A 22,223-nucleotide genomic window follows, 5' to 3' on the forward strand; every position below is an offset into this window, starting at 1 on the left:
ACACAAAAGATTTGACCAGGGCCAACCCAAATATACAAACAAGTTTAAGCACCTCGGCACCCAAGTTGGTCATGCTTTCTTCCTTCCAGATGAAATGGGACACAAGAAAGCGGCCATGTCACTCTGGTCAGGGTGACACAACACACTCTTCTGTTCAACAGTAGGGCCCGACAGCTTTCACTGGTTTACCCCGGTCGTATCATACAGGTGCCCTGCCCATCCCTTAGAACGCGTCCAAACATCCCACTAACCTTTCACAAAACCTCTCCACTCATTCCTATCACCAACAAGAGCTCTAGCTTCCAAGTGATTCAAAATGTTATTTGGGGTAATGTTTTAACTAGCCTTTGAAGGATGTTATGTGTTTAAATCAAGTCCTGGTCACCATTTACTTCCTCTGTTTGACTGAATCAACATCTGGGCAGTGAGACGATACGGGTAAAAACAAGAGCTGGAGTGATCAGTTTGGGAGTTTTATCTGGACAGCTAATCATCAGTAGGGTCGCGGGGGTGCTGAAGCGCATCTCAGCTATCTTCGGGCAGTGGGCAGGGGACAACCTGAACTGGTTACCAGCCAGTCGCAGGGCACACAGGGACATACAATTCGCTCGCTCATTCACACCTAGTGACAATTTGTACCGGCCAATTAACCCAACATGCATGTTTTTGGAATGTGGGAAGAAACCGGAGTGCCTGGAAGAAACCCACGCAAGCACGGCGAGAACATGCAAACTCCACACTGGGAGGTTGCGGTAGCTAAACTTGAAACCTGAACCTCTGCACCGCGGGGCTGTGCGCTAACCACCCAGCCGGCGTGCCGCGGAATTAAATCACAGGTAAAAAAAAATGATAATGGTAACATAGTATTCTGGCGAGAGAGCACGGAACAAGGATGTTAAGGTTTTACAAGTGCTCTTTCAAAATAGTTGAAAATTATTTCTATACCAAAGCAGAACACAGAAGTTAGTGGAAAGATCCTGCTTCACACCAGTCCTTTATCCAGACTGCTTATGGTTTGACAAGATTCAAGGCCTTCCTCCCTACAGTAGATTGGAACACCACTTAGAATAATGTGTACTTTATAACGACTAAATAAATGGATGTGCTATGGTGACAAGTGAATAAAACAAGAGGTAAATAAGTACATTCAAATGCAAATTATCATAAGGTGCATTCATCTCCAAAATGGATTTAACAGAATGAAAATAATATGACAGGAAAACTCAGTACTCAGTGACACATTTCAATATTCGAAAACCTTCCAACAGAAATAGCTCCTACTCATAGTAACGGGTTTCATTTGTTCTGTTCACTTGACTGAGTTTTGGGACATTTTGTACTTCTGGGAATTATTCATACTTTGTAATTTTACTTGAGTATATTTGTAAAAAAGAAACGGTACTCTCACGCCGCTACATTAGGCTACAATGAAGCAGTTAATAAGTAACTTAAATCCCCTTAATGTAAATACACGCATTTGTCAGACTCCTCCACTTGCTTTTTTCTCTCTGGTGAGAAATGATTCATGCAGCCCACATGCCAATAATGAGGCAGCATCACATACCAAAGGCGCTTCAGGATACAAGGTCAAAAATACGTAGAGTACGTGCTGCCATTCGCCGCTCCAAGAGTTTTACCTGGCGATCCAGTGCGTATGCCTAAATCACAGCATGCGCTTCGTGTCACCTTCCCGCTCTGTAAACACCTGACAACCCGATGCGCATGTGTGAACCCCGGCATGTTCTTTGAGTCCCTTTCCCGGCATGCTCTTCGTGCCCCTTCCCCGTTTTGTAAACAGTCTACTATATGGTATTGCCACAAAGAGCTATAATTCACAATGGACCCTACGGAAGACATGCAGAAAAGAGAACAAGGAGAAAAGAAGAGGAAGCAACTTTTCCTGGCCATCGAAACAAAACAAGAGATAATAGAACGGTATAAACACACACCGCCGTGTAAGAGGAATTCAGAGACGTGAAGGTGGAGGATACAGACATCTCATCAGTCTAAATTAAATAAATTTTGACCAAATTCCATGAAGTCTCAGAATTTGTGGACAGGAATCACCAGAAAAGTGTTGACAGGTCGCACATATCAGACGGATTGTCAAAAGCCGGCAAAAGCAGACGTCAATGGATTCGTTTTTCAAGAAACACAGGGCAAAAAGACACTACAGAGGACCAGTTAACAGAGGCCATATAGAAGGTAAATTAATAGTTATATATTTCCCTTTGTTCTTTTATACGTTATGTGCCTCTCGTTTTATGTACATGGTAGGGTCATCTAATTTCAATATGCATTTGTTTCATTTTTTTAAGCTCTTTTATGATTTATTAAAAAAAACAAAATACTTTTGCGGGGCTTAAAACGGATTAGCGTATTTATATTCAAAAGACGTCCCTACTTACAAATGTTTCAGGTTACAAAGTTACTCCCAGACGAATTAAATTCGTAAGTAGACGTTACACTATATTATGCATCCATCTATCTATTATCTGATATAGCTGAAGGTTATTTTGATTATCGACATATGTGTATATTTAAAATATTATTATCCATCCATCCATTATCTGCACCGCCTATCCTCAGTAGGGTGGCAGGAGGTGCTGGAGCCCATCACGGCTGTCTTCGGGCAGTGGGCAGGGGACACCCTGAACTGGTTGCCAGCCAATCACAGGGCACACAGGGACAGACAACTCACTTGCTCATTCAGATCAATTCACCTGACATTCATGTTTTTGAAATGTGGGAGGAAACTGGAGTGCCCGGAGAAAATCCACGCAAGCACGGGAGAACATGCAAACTCCACACAGGAAGGTTCGATCTCACGACCTAAGAACTGTGCCGCGGACGGGCTAACCACTCAGCCGCCGTGCTGCCTCCACTATATTATAATTGTATTAATCATTAAAGTACTTGAATTTACCTTGGATGGATGATCTGATTGAATAGTAGTTTAAAGAAAAATGATAAATAAGAAGTTGCTACAGTTACTCAGTACTTAGTTTTATCACCAAGTACTTTTGCTCCAGTAATTATTTGGATGACTACTTTTCACTTCCACTTGGCTCATACTATTCAAAAGTAACAGTAATTTTACTTGAGTACATTTTTTCGGATACTCTACCCACCTCTGCTCCTACTTGACAAGTTTTCCCTAACCATCATTATTAATGGTTACGGTGTCACTGGGAGCCACTAAACCCAATCACTCAACACCACCATCCTCCGAGGAAATGCTGCCAAGGGTTTGTTACCGTGTAAGACTTGATAATATCCCAGGGTGGAGCACAAATCTATGTTTCATGTGATCGTTGTTCTTATCATTAATATTGTCATTATTATTATAGTTATTCTCATAACTGTTGTTATATCCGGCCAACTGAACTCCATTAACAAAAGCTAAGCAAGGGAACAAAAAAAAATCAATTGCCAGTATATGACTCCCCACGGGGAAGACAATTTAATTCAGAGGAGAGCTGGGAGAAACTTTGACTGCACTCTAGAGTGCGAAAATAAAATCAAGACCTCCCAAGTCAAGCACTTCAGAGACAAGAGCAGACTCAAAGCCCGGCTTTCCCCGAGTGGATCAAAACCTGAAGTTAAGTAACCGGTGGTAAAGATGGGATTTCACTTCAATCAAACTCAGTCCGGAGCAACAAAACACAAAGAAATCCATCCATTCATTGTACCGACGAGTCGGAGCTTGTCCGAAATGAATTTGGATGAGAGGTGTGGTACATATTTATTGTAGGCGAGGGTTGGGCAACTATTTTGAGTCAAGGGCCACATTGGTTTGAAAAAAGACTAATCCTTTTTTTTTAGATTAAGAAGAAATAAAAATGTTATATTTCTTGATGTATAAGGATTAGTACAGTATCATAAAATTAGTGACACTTACACTTAAAGCAAAACAAGTAGATTAGGTCCCGGTTTTAAGCGCTAAATTTGATAATTACGTCACGACCAGCACACAGGGAAGACACAATCGCGTAACGTTTTCTCACAATTTTATTGAAAGAAAGAGGAAGGGCAGCGCCCGCGATCCGATGCTCGCTGGACGCGGGAATCAAGTCGCTCTCGCACTCTGATTGTAATCCAAATAAATCCGAATAAATAAATCTTCCATAGCGAGCGATGGCTGTGTCAGGGACGGAAAAACAGGTCGGTAGCTGGGACAGGAACAGTAAAAACGTGATTGTGTCGGAAACGAGTCGTAAGCCAGGACGGGAGAGTACACGTAGTCAGGATCAAAAATGGGTCGTAAGCCGGGACGGGAGAGCAGACGTGGTCGGGATCAAAACAAGTGGGAGCCGGAGACAAACGGGAGCAAAAACGGGACAGGCGGGAGTCAGGGTCGAAATAGGCTTGCCTTGTATACACAGAGGATCGCAGACGGACTGACCACCGGGGATTGACAGGACTGAGTTTAAGTGGGGACATGGAGCCAATCAGAACCCGCGGCGGTTGGCGCCAAATGAGCGGGCACAGCTGAATTGCATCGGTAATCATGACAAATTAATTTCTTAGTATTACTGTATTTTTTATTTTGTAGTATATCTGTAGTAGTTCTGCAATTACATTCTTGTAGTATTTCCATAAAATGATTTTTGTAGTATATCTATAGTATTTTGGGGGATGACTGTAAATGTATTTTTGTGGTACTTCTGTGGTGGTATTTTTGTGGTATATTTGTAGTAGTAATAGTTTTGTAGTTTTTCTGCAGTATTATCATTGTAGTATTTCTGCAGTCTGATTTTTGTAGTATTTTTGCAATATTCCTTTAGTTTTATTTTGCTAGTATAGTTGTAGTAATTCTGCAGTTGCATGTATGTAGTATTTCCATAGTAATCATTTTGTAGGATTTTTGTAGTATATCTGTACTGTTTTTTTAGTATGACTGAGTTGTGTTTCTGTCGCAACATTTCTGTAGTAGTCTTTTTTGTATTCTGTTGTAATTCATCTGTAGTGGTATTTGTGAAGTACTTCCATAGTATTATTTCTGTAGTGTTTTTGTATTATTACTGTAGTAGTATATCTGTAGTATGTTTGTATGATTACTGTAGTAGTACTTCTGTATTAAGCATTTGTTTTATTTGCAGAATGACAGCAAAAAGTATAATAGGTCCTTGTTGTTAAGCACTTTTAGGTTTAGTTTTGTGGTAATTTTGTAGTATTTATGTAGAAACAATGGAAGCAAAAAAATGTCTTAGAAGTACTTCATCGACATTATATTTTTTACCATTTTGGTTTGCCGGGCTGGATGAAAAATCCTGACGGGTTGTGTGGCCCACGGGCTGTAGTTTGCCCACCCGTGCTGTAGACAAACAACCATTCACTTCAGAGCCCTTTTCACACTGCACTGTTGTCAACAAACCCATTCAATGCTTAACCACAAAATGGAATTTTGCTGAGAGGCGTGGCATGGCAGTCAGACGTCTGCCTTGACTTACTCGAAAATCATTTTGTACCTATAAATGTAGATCACTGAGAAGCTAAAACCACTTTAAAGTAGCATATTAGTTCAAACTTCTGCTACAACATATGAAATGGATACCCCTCATTTGAGATCGGTGTCCATTCGGCGTTAGTATTATAATAACGATTGTAAAGACATGAACGATGGCAATTAAAGTATTTTCACCGGAGCGGAAAAACTATGAGAGGCCGTGTGAGAAATAAATCATACTTCCTCTTACATGTAACATTAGACTCTCACACATGCACAACTATACTCTTACAGACACAGTCATCCCATGCATGTATACTACTATACCCTTTCACACACACCACCATACTCTCTTACTATTAAACTCTCTCTCATACACACTACAATTCTTTCTTCTGAACCGTGTGATAGGGGGTTTTCACACCTAGTGTAATGCTCACATCACCACTCGAAGTTTTACTTTGGGTACTTTCTGTAACCATGCCGATGCACACTAATGTGTGTAAATGTTGTACAGATTGACGTCAAACTGGAATTGCTCCGAGCCTAGTAGTAAGTTTCATAAAGTATAATAATGTGACTGAGAGAGTAAGGTAATGTGTGTGTATGAGAGTATAGTGGTACGTGTGAGAGAATATAGTAGTGTGTGTATAAGAATAAAGTTGTATGTGTGAAAGAGTAGTGTGGTGTGTGTGTGAGAGTATCATCACATGTGTGAGAGTATAGTAGTGTGTATAAAGAAATAGTATTATGCGTGAGAGAGTAAAGTAGTGTGTATGAGAGTAAAGTAGTATGTGTGAGAGTATATTAGTGTGTATGAGAGTGTAGTAGTACATATAAGAGAGTATAGTAGTGTTTCTTCATGGTTATGACTGTGTCTGTAAGAGAGAATAGTTGTGAGTTTGTGAGGGTAGTGTTGTATGTGAGAGAAAGTATGATTTATTTCTCAAACAGCATCTCATAGAAACAAATATATAATAGAACCGAATAGAAAATACTCGAACATTGTCTTCCTGACGGGCAGCACGGCTGCGCAGTGGTTAGTGCGTGTGCGGCACAGTTCTGAGGTCGTGAAATGAAACCTCCTGTGTAGAGTTTGCATGTTCTCCCCGTGCTTGTGTGGGTTTCCTCTGGGCACTCCGGTTTCCTCCCACATTCCAAAATCATGCATGTCAGGTTAATTGGCCGGTCCAAATTGTCCCTAGGTGTGAATGACTTTGTGAATTGTCTGTCTCTGTGTGCCCTGTGACTGGCTGGCAACCAGTTCAGGGTGTCCCCTGCCCACTGCCCGAAGACAGCTGGGATGGGCTCCAGCACCCCCGCGACCCTACTGAGGATAAGCGGTGCAAATAATGGATGGATGGATGTCTTCCTGACTGGCCCACTGTCCAAAGATGCCTGCGATGGGCTCCAGCACCCTATGATCCTTGTGAGGATAAGAGGCACAGAAAATGGATGGATGTCTTTCTTCCTGTGTGATCACTACTTGCACCAGGCCTCCAGGCTATCACATAATGTGACAAGAGGAACGAAAACTGAGATTTGACGGGTGAAAATGTTCAAGCCAGAAGAACCTAATCTGACAATTGACAGGTGATGAATCTAGTGCTCTAGTCTTACCCAAGGTCAAATGGTTCTTTTCAACCTTGGACGGGATTAACAATATAAAAGATGGATAGAAGGCAGTTGACCCGTGCCTGACCCGAGATGTATCCCTACAAGATTACAGACTATGATCCAGAAATTTTCCAGAGAACTCTGAAGGTGAAACTTGAGTACTGAACAGGCATATCATATAACCATTACGGCAATACTGTGACACGACAATATTGAAAAGTAATACTATCGTCCTTGCCAAATCAAAGGTATAGAATGATGAATCTGGTAAAAATGGGGATTTCTATTGTTTCAGAGCCAGTACGGCTTATCCTCAGTAGGGTCGCGGGGGGTTCTGGAGTCCATCCCAGTCATCTTCGGGTAGTGGGTAGGGGACTACCTGAACTGGTTGCCAGCCAATCGCAGGGCACACGGGGACAGGGAACTCACTCGCTTATTCAGACCTAAAGACAATTTGGACAGGCCAATTAACCTGACATGCCAGAGTGCCCCGAGGAAACCCTTTCAGGCATGGGGAGAACATGCAAACCCCGCATTGGGAGGATGTGGTAGCTGGAATCGCACTTTGATCAGGTAATCGAATTTTAATCAGGTGGGTTTTGGCCACCTATGATCCTAACACACACAAATCTCTATTAAGACCTAAATGTAAGTGTAAATGGTCTGCATTTATATAGTGCTTTTCAAGTCAATGAAGACCTCCCAAAGCGCTTTACTGGCTGGCAACCAGTTCAGGGAGTCTGCCCACTGCCCAAGGATAGCTGAAATGGGCTCCAGCAACCCCGCGACCCTACTGAGGATAAGCGGTGCAGATAACGGATGGATAACAAGCACTTCAGCCAAAATTGTAGCACTTTTCAATCAATGATATTAGAACAGACAGACAGATAGACAGAGATAGATAGATATACAAACATGTTACAGGATTTCAAGCACCTGTACAAACCCTGACATAAGAGTCCATAAGCCACGTGGGAGAGAGCGGATGTGTAATCGGTAAAATGTCAAGGATGCTCCTGGAATCAACAGCACTGGGTCAATATCTGCCATCGAGTTAGTCAAGGTTTATGACGGGTGGATGAAGACGGGTCGACGTCCGAGCTTATTACGAGCCGGCTCGAAATGAAATTCTCTCGCGCTGGGCGTATCATTCATGAGCCTTCGCCTCGGGGCTTTATTTAAAGGAAGAGGGATGGCAACGTCCGCCTATAAAAAGATGGACGTGTTTCGCACTCCCATTATAGCTCACAAGACTGTGTCTCCCGTGGGATCGAGCTTAACCTACACCGAAATTAAATCAATGACGTTTTTGCTGTACAAAGTAAATTTATTATGCATTTTAAGACGTGTACGACCTACAAGACAATCTGTACGGAAAACGCAAATTTGTCAATTATGGGTACCATCCGGTATACACCGACTATTACGAAACGGCAAATCAACCAAGTCAAACGAGTTTGCCGCGGTAGCCTCTATCTCTGTATCGTTTTTTTCGTTGCAAACGAAGCGAGCGGTTTGATGTAGTGAAAGGAAGTCCGTCTCTTTTTAGAGAACCGGCTTTTTGGGCTCAACTCATTAAAGAGAGATGGCTCTCTAAAGGCTCACTTGCTTTGATGCATTACATTACGAATTATTATGTCGTATAAAGAAGTTAAGAAAAAAAGGAAGTATAAAAGGAGAAAATGAAAAAAGACAGGTTTGTGGTTATCCCTTTAATCAGTACCGGTATATTACCAACAATAATTTAATCCAGAAAATGAATTCATAATTTGAATAAGAAAATGTATTATTCTACTTAATTATGTCTGTATGTATTTTTTCCTTCTACAGTGAACGTCCAAACTGTCACGAAGCGGAACGGGACTGTCTTGAAACGGGTCGGGAAGCAGGAAGTAGAAACTCATTTGCGTAGACGATCTGTCACTTTGATTGAGAAAGAAAAGTTGTCCAACACACAAACGGACCAAAAACAAAACAAAGTAGGCTCAAATGCAGGCAAAATTACAATCCAGGCCTTTCTCAGAATCAAACAGAACTTGCAGGAATCTCTCAGAATGTTAAACCGGAGTGCAACAAAGTCCAACAAACAAAACAAGAATAAACAGGTATCAACAAGTTTTCAACAAGGGTAAACAACGATCTGGCAAAGGGCAGTTCCAAAAGGCACGTTTAAGTACCCATAGGAGTAATCAGGAAATGCAGGTCAGCCGGTGTCAAGGGGCGTGGCCAGCTGGGCGCCATGACAACCGTGCAGGACATGACACAAACTACTTAATTTTGTAACTTTTTTCATGTCAGTATCTCACAACAAAATGTTAATTAACAATATATATGATATAACGAAACACATGTACAATATAACATGTTAAACTACATAAATAAACACAGAAAAAAAAATATGGTGTAAGATTATTCTGTATTTTGTAAGGGAAAATACGACAGTTAGTAAGTGCATGGAGCCTCGGAGGTTGACAGGTATGTGAAATCAATGACCTGGGAACAGTACCTAACATAAACGGAGGCTAGGTGGTGGCATACTGGCATAGTCACATATGCCATATAGCAGTGACGTGCATGAAGTTAGTGTCTGGTGAGGCACAGAAAGTTTACAACACTTCATATTTACATGATGACAGGTGAGACACAGCCTCACCTGCCTCCCCTGGCTACACATCACTGATTGCTTTGTAATAAAACCTTCAGCAATATTAAAAGGTTTCACTTTGTTTATGAATCACTGGGATTGAAAATACAGTACTCATAAATAATCACTTACTATATGTCGATAACGATCATCAATTCAATTTCTTTAATTAAAGTTATTTATTTTCTGTCATGCACTCAAAAAACAAAATGTCATATTATAATAACAAATCTAACTATTTAATATATTTGTATTTTGTTTATTGTCCTTGACTTCATGTCACTGGCAACTAGCACTGATTTTGAGGTGGGTGCGGCTCCAGAGACTTGCTTGTGGCGCAGTCAAAACTGTTTGGAAATTTGACTTTGTATTCGCAAATACTGTTTTCAGACTGTTCCCACCCAACACCAGACATCTTTTGGGTTGTTGGATGTTGGGCTATTTATGGTTTGGTCTGTTATGGACTTAATTCACTCCAAAAATACATGCCTAAAATTAGGTTGTGCTTAGCCCATCCAACATGGTTTAGATATTTTAGATGTAGTCTAAATCTAGGCCCCAAAAAGTTGCTTTTTAAACGTCTTGAAAAAAAAAATGTTTGTTTATAAATTTTCACTTCTCAGCCAAATAAACAGAGCCCAAGTGTCTTTTTTATGTATTTTCAACTAGTTTAATGGGTAGATTGTACATTGCTGAATACTAATGACAATGGAGATTGTGTGAACCATAAAACACAAAATAGATGCTAATTGTTAGCCTAACCATCCGTATTTGGACTTTAAACTACGGTAATTTTTTTCTATTTTTTAAGAAAAAATATCAAAGCACAACACCCATATAAGATCTTTAAAATAAGAAAGTTTTGGGGGGGTTGTCTAAATAGGCAAAAATGTAGCTTAAGTTGATAATATAATTTCATATTATCCAAGTAAATACTTGTCGAAACTTTGTCTAAGTGGTTGTTCGAAGAAATCATTTTGGTGATTAATAATGAGGTAATCTACTCGTTGTTACCTCGTTTGTTTTAGTTTTATTATACATTTTTTTCTCTTGTATTCTGGTAACATATTGAAATGGTATCTTAAATGAGCAATATTATTTCAATTCATGTTTTAAATTTCTTGTTTTTAAAACTACATTTATAAACAGGGGGGCTGTACATCGGACACTGTGGTTAGCAGCACAGGATCTCCGCAGGGGACCGTTCTCTCTCCGTTCCTATTCACTCTATATACATCGGACTTTAAGTACAACTCTGAGGCCTGCCATGTGCAAAAGTTTGCCGACGACACTGCGATCGTGGGATGTATCAGAGACGGGCAGGAGGAGGAGTACAGGAAATTGATTCAGGACTTTGTCCGATGGAGCGACGCAAACCACCTGCACCTAAACACCACCAAGACCAGAGAGATGGTGGTGGACTTCAGGAGAACCAGAACTCACCCGGTTCCTGTAACCATCAAGGGAGAATGTGTAGAATTTGTCCAGACCTACAAATACCTGGGTGTGCAGCTGGACAACAAACTGGACTGGTCTGCCAACACAGAAGCTCTATGTAGGAAAGGGCAAAGCCGACTTTACTTCCTCAGAAGGCTGGCCTCCTTCAACATCTGCAAAAAGCTCCTGAAAATATTCTACGAGACAGTAGTGGCAAGCGCCCTCTTCTATGCGGCAGCGTGTTGGGGAGGCAGCGTCAAGAAGAAGGATGCCTCTCGTCTCAATAAACTGGCTAGGAGAGCGAGCTCTGTTGAGGGCAAAGAGCTGGACAGCCTAACAACAGTAGCTGAGAGACGAGCACTGAAAAAGCTGAGGTCAATCATGGACAATCCATCGCATCCACTACACAGCATTATCTCCAGACAGAAGAGCAGTTTCAGCGACAGACTGCTGTCACTGTCTTGTACTACGGACAGACTGAAGAGATCTTTTCTTCCTCATGCCATGAGGCTCTTTAACTCCACCCGGCAGAGTAAAGGCCCACATTAAACCACACCACCTACATTGGATATTACCGAATCTTACTGCAATATGTATTCTGTGTAGCACTATTTAGTTACTCTATATAACACGCTACAGTGGGCATTTGCACGTCACACTGGGTATTTGTATATTGCATTCTTTTGGCTTTATTATTGTACTGTTCTCAGCTCAGGGATGCTGCTGGAAATGTGAATTTCCCTTCGGGGATGAATAAAGTATCTATCTATCTATCTATCTATCAATCTACCTTTTCCCCCAACGAACAACATTAATGATCCAAATTATTTACCGGCGATACCTCATTATCAGATTATTACAAAAATAGCTGTCCTCTGCAAACTACTGAAAGTGGAAGACTATTAAAGTGATCCTAATGATTAATGGAAGACGGCAGATAAACTTGAGAAAGGTGATCTTTTTGTGAACAATTGTTAATTTGTCGTCATCAATTAGATTAAATGTAACAACTTCTTGCAGCACACAAAACTTGGTTTTGCAGCACAGTTTTATTGTATTTGTTTTCAATTTAATCGGGCAATAAACTTTAGCGGTAAGTCTATCGCAATAAATACCACAGTGTCTTTAGCTTAGGCAAGGAATCAATGTAAATTAGCATGTGACTTGCTAGCAGCAAACGTTACAATCATGCGGCGATGACTAATATGGTCATTGAGAAACAGATCATTGACATCGCCTCCATGACTACTCTTTCTTGAAACTTATCAGAGGAGGTTCGAAAAAAAGGAATATTAAGTTGTCCCGTGATGCCAAAGAAAAGTCTTCCGACCAGATTTCCGGCATCCCACAACAAACAACTGAAATCGACAAACTCGGTTTGATTTTTTACAGAACAAGGTTGTCAAGCGTAGTCATATTTTAGATAACAAGAGTGTCATTTCTTGGTATGTAAATATTTCCATCACAAAAGCCGAGTTGGCAAAATATTACAAACAGTATTTGCCGAAATGTCTACACTCTTATGCGTCACAACTACAGTAATCCATCGTATCACGGTTTACTTTTTGCAGTTTTACCATTGTGTTCTAGTCTAATTGGCTTTTTCTGCCTGTGTCTGCCTGTGTGCCAATAATGTTGCGGTCTAATTTGTACGCGTTCGCAAAACCGGTTGATGAACCTACATTCACGATTCCTATAGTGCGCACAAATCCTTTTCAATTTCAAGTTTCTCAAAGCCACCATGTCAACAAGACGCTCTGGATTGACAAAAGCACCGAAAGGCAGAGGAAGATGCTTTCAACCGCCAAAAAATATGGACTACTCAACAGAGTAAAGCAGGGATGTCAAACCAAGTTTGGCTCGAGGGCCAGATCCAGACATACTGTTCTCAGTGAAAGAATGTCAACTCCAAATGTTTTTGTTTTTCAGTACTATGTTTTTCCATTCAGTCTCCATTAGTAACCCACCCTACATTTTATAATCATGGATGACAAGGGATCTTTTCTAATTACATCACATTTATTCACACACAATGGGTAAAAAATATTTTTATGTTAGCATTGAATGTGTTTATTTTAACAGTGGAGTGAATGCAGCTTTAAACCTGAACCAACTCACCACACTGTACAAACTCAACACTGCCTCATAGCCGCGGGAGGGAGCATTTGGTTCACGTTTATAAATAAAAACATAACTTTTAAAACAAATTATCCAGGGACTCACTACTTTTTTGGCATATTCAAAAATGTATAATCCAACGGGGCGTAGATGGCATGACTGCGCTAAGGGAAGTTAAAACCAGTTTTCTATGACCTCCATATGATGATGACAAAATGTCAAGATAAAAAGCAGTGAACAGAAATAATTTCTACCAAAAATGTCAAAAGAGCCATAACAGACTAAAAAAATAAATAAATAAACCATGCCCAGAGCCTCAAAAAAAAAAGAAAAATGAAGCTTTATACAAGCCTTTTTTGATAAAATTTCAAAAAAGGATTCAAACCTCTAAAACTTTAAGAATATTTGTTTTGTGTGTGTCCTCCTACAATCGCCAGATTTAAAAAGCTATACTTTCTTCCCTCTTTTTCAATTTCCAAGCATTTTTGAGCCACTACCTGCCTTAGTGCAATACTGTTTAGAAATAAGAGTATTCTTGAAATTATAATAAGACAGTAGCGAAGTTATTTGTAAAATATATATATATATATATATATATATATATATATATATATATATATATATATATATATAAAGTACGGTACTGTTTTTATTAAATCAATGCTTGAACTGTTAATTGTAGGTTGTTCTTTGGTTTCAACGTATAAAAAAGTATTTCATAAATAAATAAAGGATTCTACTTTGCAGATTTTGACTACCGCGGGTCCATTTTAGTCCAAAACCTCCGTGAAAAATGAAGAGTTACTTTAGATCAGGGGTGTCAAACTCATTTTAACTCGGGGGCCACACGATAGAACAAACATTCTGTCGGGGGCCGGACTAGTAGATTAAAGAGAAAGAAAAAGAGATAAAGAAATAAGAGAAAGAGGGAGGGAAAAGGAGAGAGGGCGGGAAAAAGAAAGAAAAAGAGAGAGAGGGAGAGAACGTGAGAAACAAAAGATAAAAAGTCGTGAGAGAGGGGGAAAACAAAGGGAGAGGAAGAAAGAAATCCAAAGAGAAATAGAGAGACAGAAGGAGAGAGAAGAGAAAAGAAAGCACAAAGGGTATGAAGAGAGAAAGAGAAAAGAAAAAAAGGAAGTTTAAGCAAAAGAGGTTAAAAGACACAGAGAGAGAAAGAGACAAAGAGCAACAAATGAAGAGAAAAAGAGAGACAGAGAGAGTGAAAGAGACCAAGACAGAGTGGGAGAAAAGTGTGGAAAAGAAAGAGAGAGAGAAATAAATACAAGTACAGTATCTTTGTGAGAGACACCGGGCTTTGGCAACATCAAGTTGACATATTTCAACCTGCAGCTTGTTTTTCTCTTGCGCTTCTCTGAGTCTCGCGAGCCGGATTCAATCCCTTAGCGGGCCTGATCTGGCTCGCGAGCCGCCTGTTTGACACCCGTGCTTTAGATGGAGGCTATCCCAGATCGGAAACAGGCAGAAGGCAAATCACACCTCTCGCTGGTCGCCAGATAGGACACGTTTGAAATCAAAGTGCCTTTCGCAATCGAATCGACGCCATCACCGGACGGGCAAAACTGATCCCGTCCTGTCAGAGAAGCCAAACGGTCAGTAGAATATGAAATCATCAAGCAGGCACTCAGCGAATTATCTTGGCCCGGCAGCCGTGACATTTCCATTGAATGCCAATGATGTCGTCCCATTTCGTATCGATTCCTGTATTAAGCTTTGATTTCGCCAAATGCCATCTTTCGTCATGAACACCCACCAGCAGCAGATGTCTTTTGGAAGTTGGATTCGGGTTAGATCTGCTATGTTCTGGGCAGGGTTACTTTAACTGGATTACTTTCAATTACTTTTGGATTACTCCAATACCAAATATGCTAATAAAAGACAAAAGAAACTAAATATGAATACAATGATGACTCACAAGACGTGGTAAGCTTTCTCTCATGGCTTTGATCTCTTTGATCTCCGGCAAAACTAACATAAAATGCGACAGAAACCAAATGAAAATAAATCCAAATAGCTTGCCAACATCATTTTTGCCGTTCCTTGTATTCCGTTACTCCCCAAGCCTTCACAAAATTGAGTCATTTTATTCATATTTAGTTTCTTTTGTCTTTTATTAGCATATTTTATATTGGAGTAATCCAAAGGTAATTGAAAGTAATCAAGTTAAAGTAACCCTACCCAACCCTGGTTATGGGGCTGGTTTGGCTTCAAAACAGAAGTCTAGATTAGAGTTGAGTTCACCCCATCAGACATGGCCGAAATACAGTCAAAAAACAATCATTGATGTGTTTAAATCATTCTATGGATTATCCAACATCTTGAAAAATCCCTTTTTTTTCAACTATTAACTAATTAAAGCGGGCAGCACGGCAGCGCAGTGGTTAGCGTGTGTGCGGCACAGTTCTGAGGTCATGGGATCAAACCACCTGTGTGGAGTTTGCATGTTCTCCCCGTGCTTGCTTGGGTTTCCTCCAGGCACTCCGGTTTCCTCTCACATTCCAAAATCAAGCATGTCAGGTTAATTGGCCGGTCCAAATTGTCCCTAGGTGTGAATGACTTTGTGAATTGTCTGTCCCTGTGTGCCCTGCAACTGGCTGGAAACCAGTTCAGGGTGTCCCCTGCTCACTGCCCGAGGATAGCTGGGATGGGCTCCAGCAACCCCGCGACCCTACTGAGGATAAGCGGTGCAGATAATGGATGGATGGATGGATGGAACAAAATAATGCTGTCTTTTGGACAGACTTTGTCGTCCATTTAACGTCTTTTCAATGTATTTTGGGTTATTTTTTCTTTTTTGAATCAATTTCTTTAATGTGTCATTTTAAAAATGAACAATATAAAATGTGCTTTATGGTGCAATCAATGACTGGAATTCAAGAGTTGAATTTGAATTATCTAAACCTGGTTCTGATTATAGAACAATATATAGAAACTCATTAATTTTGGCTTTAAAAGGGACATAGCGTAATATTTGACCACTAGAGGTCCCTGTATTATGTTGTGCAACTGAAAACGAGTACTATAAAAGAATAATCCAAACTTTGGAGACTCAAAGTAACCAAACCACACCGTTTTTCTTCTAATTTTTTCACCAAGCCTTTCACCAGGTTCCTGGGTACCCGTAGCAGCAAGTTAGGTGAGGTTCTTTTTAAGTAAAATAGATTTCCTGACCTTTCCTTTTTAAAAAACTGCATGATTATATGATAATTCCTGTATTTTTGCTTATTACTTAAATCAAAACAGTTTTTTTAAACAAATTAAGTGTTTTAGAATGAAATAGAATAGAATATACCTTTATTGTCATTGTTACAAAATGGGTTCACATATTGTGACAACGAAATTGGGTACCTCAAAGAGGAGCTAAAAAATACACACTGTGCGGTTCAGAGCCAATTTATTGCACAAGCGCTGATTTAAAGATGGCATAAAAACTGATTTAAATCAGTTACTTGTCTGAACATTTGGCACAGGAAGTTTTTATTTTGTACCAAGAAAACTATCTAAGTAAATGTGTGATGTTTGGGGTTTAAAATCGTAACTATCCAGACTTACTGTGAAAAATCCAGTTGTTGGGGTTTTTTGGGGCGCGGGGAGCAATTTGGCTTAGTCCTCGAGATGTATAAAACTTGGTTTGAATCACAAGACAGAGTATGTAAGTAACAGAATATGAAAGAAAACTCAAAGAACTTAAAATATACAGGAATGTGTGGGAAATTTTGAATATTGTGATAAAGTTCTTTATATATTTTACCCTTATAATTCACAACGCACACGGTCAAATATGTGTTTCTATACTGAATTTTGTTTTCTTTTAAACAGAACTTGCCTTTAAGAAGGTTGGTCAGGATTTGTATCTGTGTGGTTTCTTAATTTCCTCATGTTGAGGTTTTTGAGTTTTTCCTTGCCCTCATGTAGGTTTTAGATAAGGGGATGGAGTCATTGTAGTTTTTAGTACGTACAGCCATTTGAGTCTTCTATAGTGGAAGCTAGAGCTCTTGTTGGTGATGGGAATGAGTGGAGAGGTGTTGTAAAAGGATAGTGGGAATTTTAGACGCGTTTTAAGGGATGGGCAGGGCACCCATATGATGCGGTAGGGGTAAACCAGTGAAAGCTGTCAAGCTCTGCTGTTTAACAGAGGAGTGTTTTGTGTCACCCTGACCAGGGTGACATGGCCGCTTTCTTGTGTCCCGTTTCATCTGGAGGGCCGAAAGCATGACCAACTTGGGTGCCGGGGTGCTTAACTTGTTTGGGTGTTTGGGCATTTGGGTTGGGCATGGTCCAAAATATTTTGTGAGTGATTTTTGCTACCTTTTCCCTTTTTTATTTCTGTTTTTATATGTGTTTGTCTTGCTGTTGGTCACCCCTCTTGAGGGATATGACAAAGGTAGGTAGGTAAAGATAGATATATAGATGTATAGATCGATTATTGGGCTATTCAAATAAACACAACTTCACTTGACTTATTTTCTGCAATGCCTTAAAAGAAGCAAAATATTTACACATCGTAAGATTATTTCATATCAACCGAAGTATTGCTTATCTTATATTGTTTAAATATTGGTGATTACAGCCAAAACCCATATATCCACCTCAAAATATTAGAATATCATGAAATAGCATTCAAGACATAATAAAAATATAATACATGTTTTGCAAAATTTGAATGTATTTGCAATGAATCCACAATGCTATTTATTTTTGTGTTTTTTAAATTGCATGACAGAAAATAAATAACTGTATCATAATGTTCAGATTTTCTGACACAGTCCTGGTGTAATGCAATGTTGTCACACTCTGTATAGTTCGAATCCCAGGAATTTAAAAAAGGGAAACTCTTCAATATTCAAAACCAGTGTTCCCTCTAAGCTGCGCGCATGCGCAATTGCGCACTGCTCGCACATTCTCAGCGCACAAGAAAATCTAGCCAGCGCACAAAAATGAGGGCTCAAAATTACTAATTAAGAGGCGACTTAAGTCAAAGTTACAGTGCTTGAAGGTGAAAATACACCGGTTCCCCTGACGTTGTGTCCTAAATGCGGTATTTTGAAGTCAAGTCGAAGTAGAACGAAGTTGAGTAAAGTTAGTAGAGTTTGTCGAGAACCAGCTTCTTCGGCTCGGCTCACTAAAAGGAACTGCTCTTTCGGGTCCTAAACTGCTCTTCCGGTTGTTTTTGCTTCTTTGATCCCAACATGACCAAATATTATGTAAAATTATGCAAAAAATGACTTAAAGGAATGGGGGAATAGAACAAAAAAGAAAAAAATACCAAAATGACAAAATGACAAAGTAGTGAAAAACTGAGAAAAAGGAAGAGAAAAAAAAGAAGAAAAAAAATTGATAAAAACAGGAAAAAAGAAAATAAAGAAATGAAGCAAAAAAGTAAATAGAGAACAAAAAGAAAAAAGTAACAGCTCGGAAAAAATAAACACAATGAGATTTTTTTAAAGGAATTTTAAAAAAAGTAGAAAAAAGAAACACAGAAAAAAGAAGAGAAAATTTGTGTTGCTTTCAAATAATTTCCAATTATATCAAGTGAATCTTGTTGCCAACATTGTACTTCCACTAAAAAATGTGATTAAGTACAGTTCTGTATCTTACAACCGACTAAATAAACCCCCAAAAATGTTAATATTATGCGACAAAATATATCAGAAAATAAAAATAAATGGATATCTTGTGAAAGAATTGTAAGAACAAACGACGTTTGTAGGCCGTACAATCTTTGCAATAATACATTTGTCAATTCATTCAAAAGAGAAAAATAATTTTGCATTGCCGGAAACGCGTAATGTAACTTGATGTCAAGTTTTGGACATGTTTGATGATTAATTATATTGCCACACTTGGGATTATGGTTGCTCACTGTTGTTTCAAGCGTTGCTCACCGACTTTGTGTGAACGCTCAGACCCGTAAGGAAAATTACAGGGAACATTGTTCACAACTAAACAACAGGTACTTGAGAACAGTTGTGGAGATGGTGCTCCAAAATGGATGATAAACACTGAGATCTTATTTATATAACAAACATTTCAATGTTTACTGTGCCATTCCAAGTGCCTCGTATTTGCTAGCATGAGAGAAGAATGATTTATTTTGGAATATTCCTCGGATCGAACCGGTTTAACCCCAGGGTTTCTTTTCTGACACCCAGATTTGGTCACGTGTCACTTTAAAGTCAAATGCAATCGAAAACGTTAACCTAAAATGAACATGTGGATCAAATGTATCTGGTTAATCCAGATTAGGGTATAAACACGCCAGAAAAGGGGTGAAAGGGGGGTGGGTGGGTGTTCCGTGTGAAAGAGACAAAAGGCATGACTGGAGTTGCAAGCAAGCTAACGTCAATGATGGAACGTTGAAACTGAAAATGTTGACCAGCAGTCCTCGCACGTTCGAATCCGTTTTCTTGCAACGGTTTGACTCCGGTTTGCGTTGTGCATCATTCTGCTAGCCTTGTGTGCTAGCGTCATGTGCAGTCGTCGGCTGCATTTTTCCCACCCAGAACCAGAACCGTTCCGTACCTGATCGAGAGGGAGGTTGATAATGTCGCTGATGGGCTTGAGCAATGTAGATCCGGTGCACGATGCCGTGCTGTGGGTAGCCATGCTTGGGGTGTTGTAATAATCCTTTCTGTCCTTGCTTACGTGGTCCCCCCTTTCGGTTTGGTTTAAGATCCACTCGGCTGCCGCGATGATAAATTGCTGCAGCCGCCGCCGCCGCCGGTTCTACTGCTGCTGCTGCGTCTGCTTGCCAGTTGTCATCCAGGGCGCTAGGGGTGGGTTGTTCGCGAACGAGAGGGTTCGATAAGCCGGCTCCCATTGATAAGGAGCCGCTCTCTCTTTGTTTCTTTCTCATTTGCTCCCTCGTTCTCCCTGTCTGTGTTTTTTCTTCATTCCTCTTTCTTTCTTTCTTTCTTTCTTTCTTTCTTTCTTTTTTCATTCATTTATTCACTCTTTCTTTCTTTCTTTCTTTCTTTCTTTTACCTCTCTTTTGTCTCTATCTCTGTGTCTGTCTCCTTTTTCTGTCTTTCTCAGTCCCTCCCTTTCCTTCTCTGTCTTTCTCGTTTTCCTTGCCTCTTCTACCTCTCGATCTTTTCTTCTATTTCCTACCTCCTATGTTTTCATCCCTCTTTCTCCTTCTCTCTCTATCTCTCTCTTGTTTTCCTTTTCTCTCTTTCTATCTCTCTGTGTCTCTTTCTCTCTCTTGCTCTTTTTTTGTCTCTTTTTCTATTTCACTTTGTCTGTCACTCTCTTTCTCATCATCTCTCTCTTTCTCTGATCTTTTTCTATGGCTCTATACTTCTTTCATAGTCTCTCTCTTTCTGTGTGTCTCTCTCTTTCTCTCTCTCTATCTCACTCTATCTCTCTTAATCAATATGTCTCTGTCCTCTAATTTTCTATGTGATCCCTCTCTTTCTCTCACTCTCTTTCTGTTTTCTCTTTTTCCTGTTTTCTCCATTTCTCTCTCTCTCTCTCTCTCTCTCTCTCTCTTTCTGTTATATCTATTTCCCTTCATCACTCATTCTCTCTTTCTTTCTCTCTCTCTGTCTTTGTCTCTTTCTGTTTTATCCATTCCCCTTTCTCTTTCTCTCTTTCTTTCTCTCTCTCTTTCTCTCTCACTCTCTTTCTCTCTCTCTCTCTCTCTCTCTCTCTCTCTCTCTCTTTCTATCATTCTATCTTTCTCGCCCCCTTTCCCTCTTTCTCTCCCTTTCTCTATCTGTCTCTCTCTCTTGAAGGTGTTGTGACTGGTCAGTATGAGTGGCATCGTCTCTGTATTATTTACTTAGTGTAAACAATTTGAACGTTTAAATTAGATAACAGTTCAATAAAGACTATTATTGTATCACCATTCCATTTTCGAAATGTTATAATTCGGTGCAGAATGTTTCCCTACTGTTTGTAATCTATAATGAAAAATAATATTAATAACCTGAAGAACCGTTTGAGAGTCGAGCTGGAAAAGCCTGTTCTCTAAAAAAGAGCCGGAATTCTCATCATTACAGGGCGCACATCCAGACAAAGAAAAGTAAAATTAAGCAAGAGAGAGACCCTCCACCGGGAATATTGTCTGAGCAACGCGACAACTTGAGAATCGCTTTTTTAACACATTTGTTCCACTTCATGATGAACAATTTTTCTTTTCCGATTTTGGTTGTGTAATTTATCACGTGAGACACAAAAGTTGACATGTGCAGTTTGCAAGCTCTCGATCGTTTTAAACAGGGATCACTGTCTATAATATCCTCGAAACTGTTGCATTTTTCGTGATAGTACTAACTAATAACTGCATAATAACACACAAGCACACGAACACAATCCCAAACATCTTGCATGACATAATTTATCACATAACAGCAACATATTAGATAACAAATACGACCACCAGCGAAGAAGGGAGTGACTTCTCTTAAAAGCAACAAACCTTTGGCGACAGTAAAAGATGGAGCGAGTGGGCAGGGAAAGCTTCCAGTGGTTTGGAGAAAGTAAAATTTCATCAGCCAATCAGATTTGAGTAAAAGACGGAAATCGACTTGATATACAGATATTAAGACGAATTGAATCTGCTAAAAATAGCAGAGGAACCGCCCATATTTCTCGCGATCTTTCCAAGGAGTGACGTAAAAAATGGGATGGGATCTTCCGAGATCTGGAACAGTTTTGCCTTCAACGATGTAAAACATTCGAACTACTATTAGATAAAAGCGGAGGTTTTTGCTTAAAGAATATAATATAAAATCTAATAAAAATCGCAAATGAACGTAATATTTCAAATGTGGCGATATCTTGTCATCACCAGGAAAGCAGTATTGAAATTATTCTTTATTTTCTCATCAGTGTAATGCTGTCCTTAAGTGCGGATTTCATTGGTCGTAATATTTATTTGTTCGTTCATTTTTTCACTCGTTCATGTATGCATCCATGCATTCACTAATTTATTTA

The 22,223-nt window shown here is 39.7% G+C and overlaps 1 protein-coding gene across 1 annotated transcript in view; it reads right to left on the bottom strand.

The window, feature by feature from the left end:
- The window catches only part of mboat2a (membrane bound O-acyltransferase domain containing 2a), a 70,430-nt gene extending 50,381 nt beyond the window's left edge, over positions 1-20,049 (bottom strand). Inside the window, exon 1 of the mRNA XM_088354649.1 lies at positions 19,806-20,049. Within this exon, the coding sequence (XP_088210775.1) occupies positions 19,806-19,889 (84 nt within the window). The 5' untranslated portion in view covers positions 19,890-20,049. The remainder of the gene's footprint in view (positions 1-19,805) is intronic.
- Positions 20,050-22,223: the final 2,174 nt, after the last annotated feature.

The sequence above is a fragment of the Urocampus carinirostris genome, chromosome 15 (assembly GCF_059441175.1).
Source record: "Urocampus carinirostris isolate Australia breed hairy pipefish chromosome 15, RoL_Ucar_1.0, whole genome shotgun sequence".
Classification (NCBI taxonomy): domain Eukaryota; kingdom Metazoa; phylum Chordata; class Actinopteri; order Syngnathiformes; family Syngnathidae; genus Urocampus; species Urocampus carinirostris.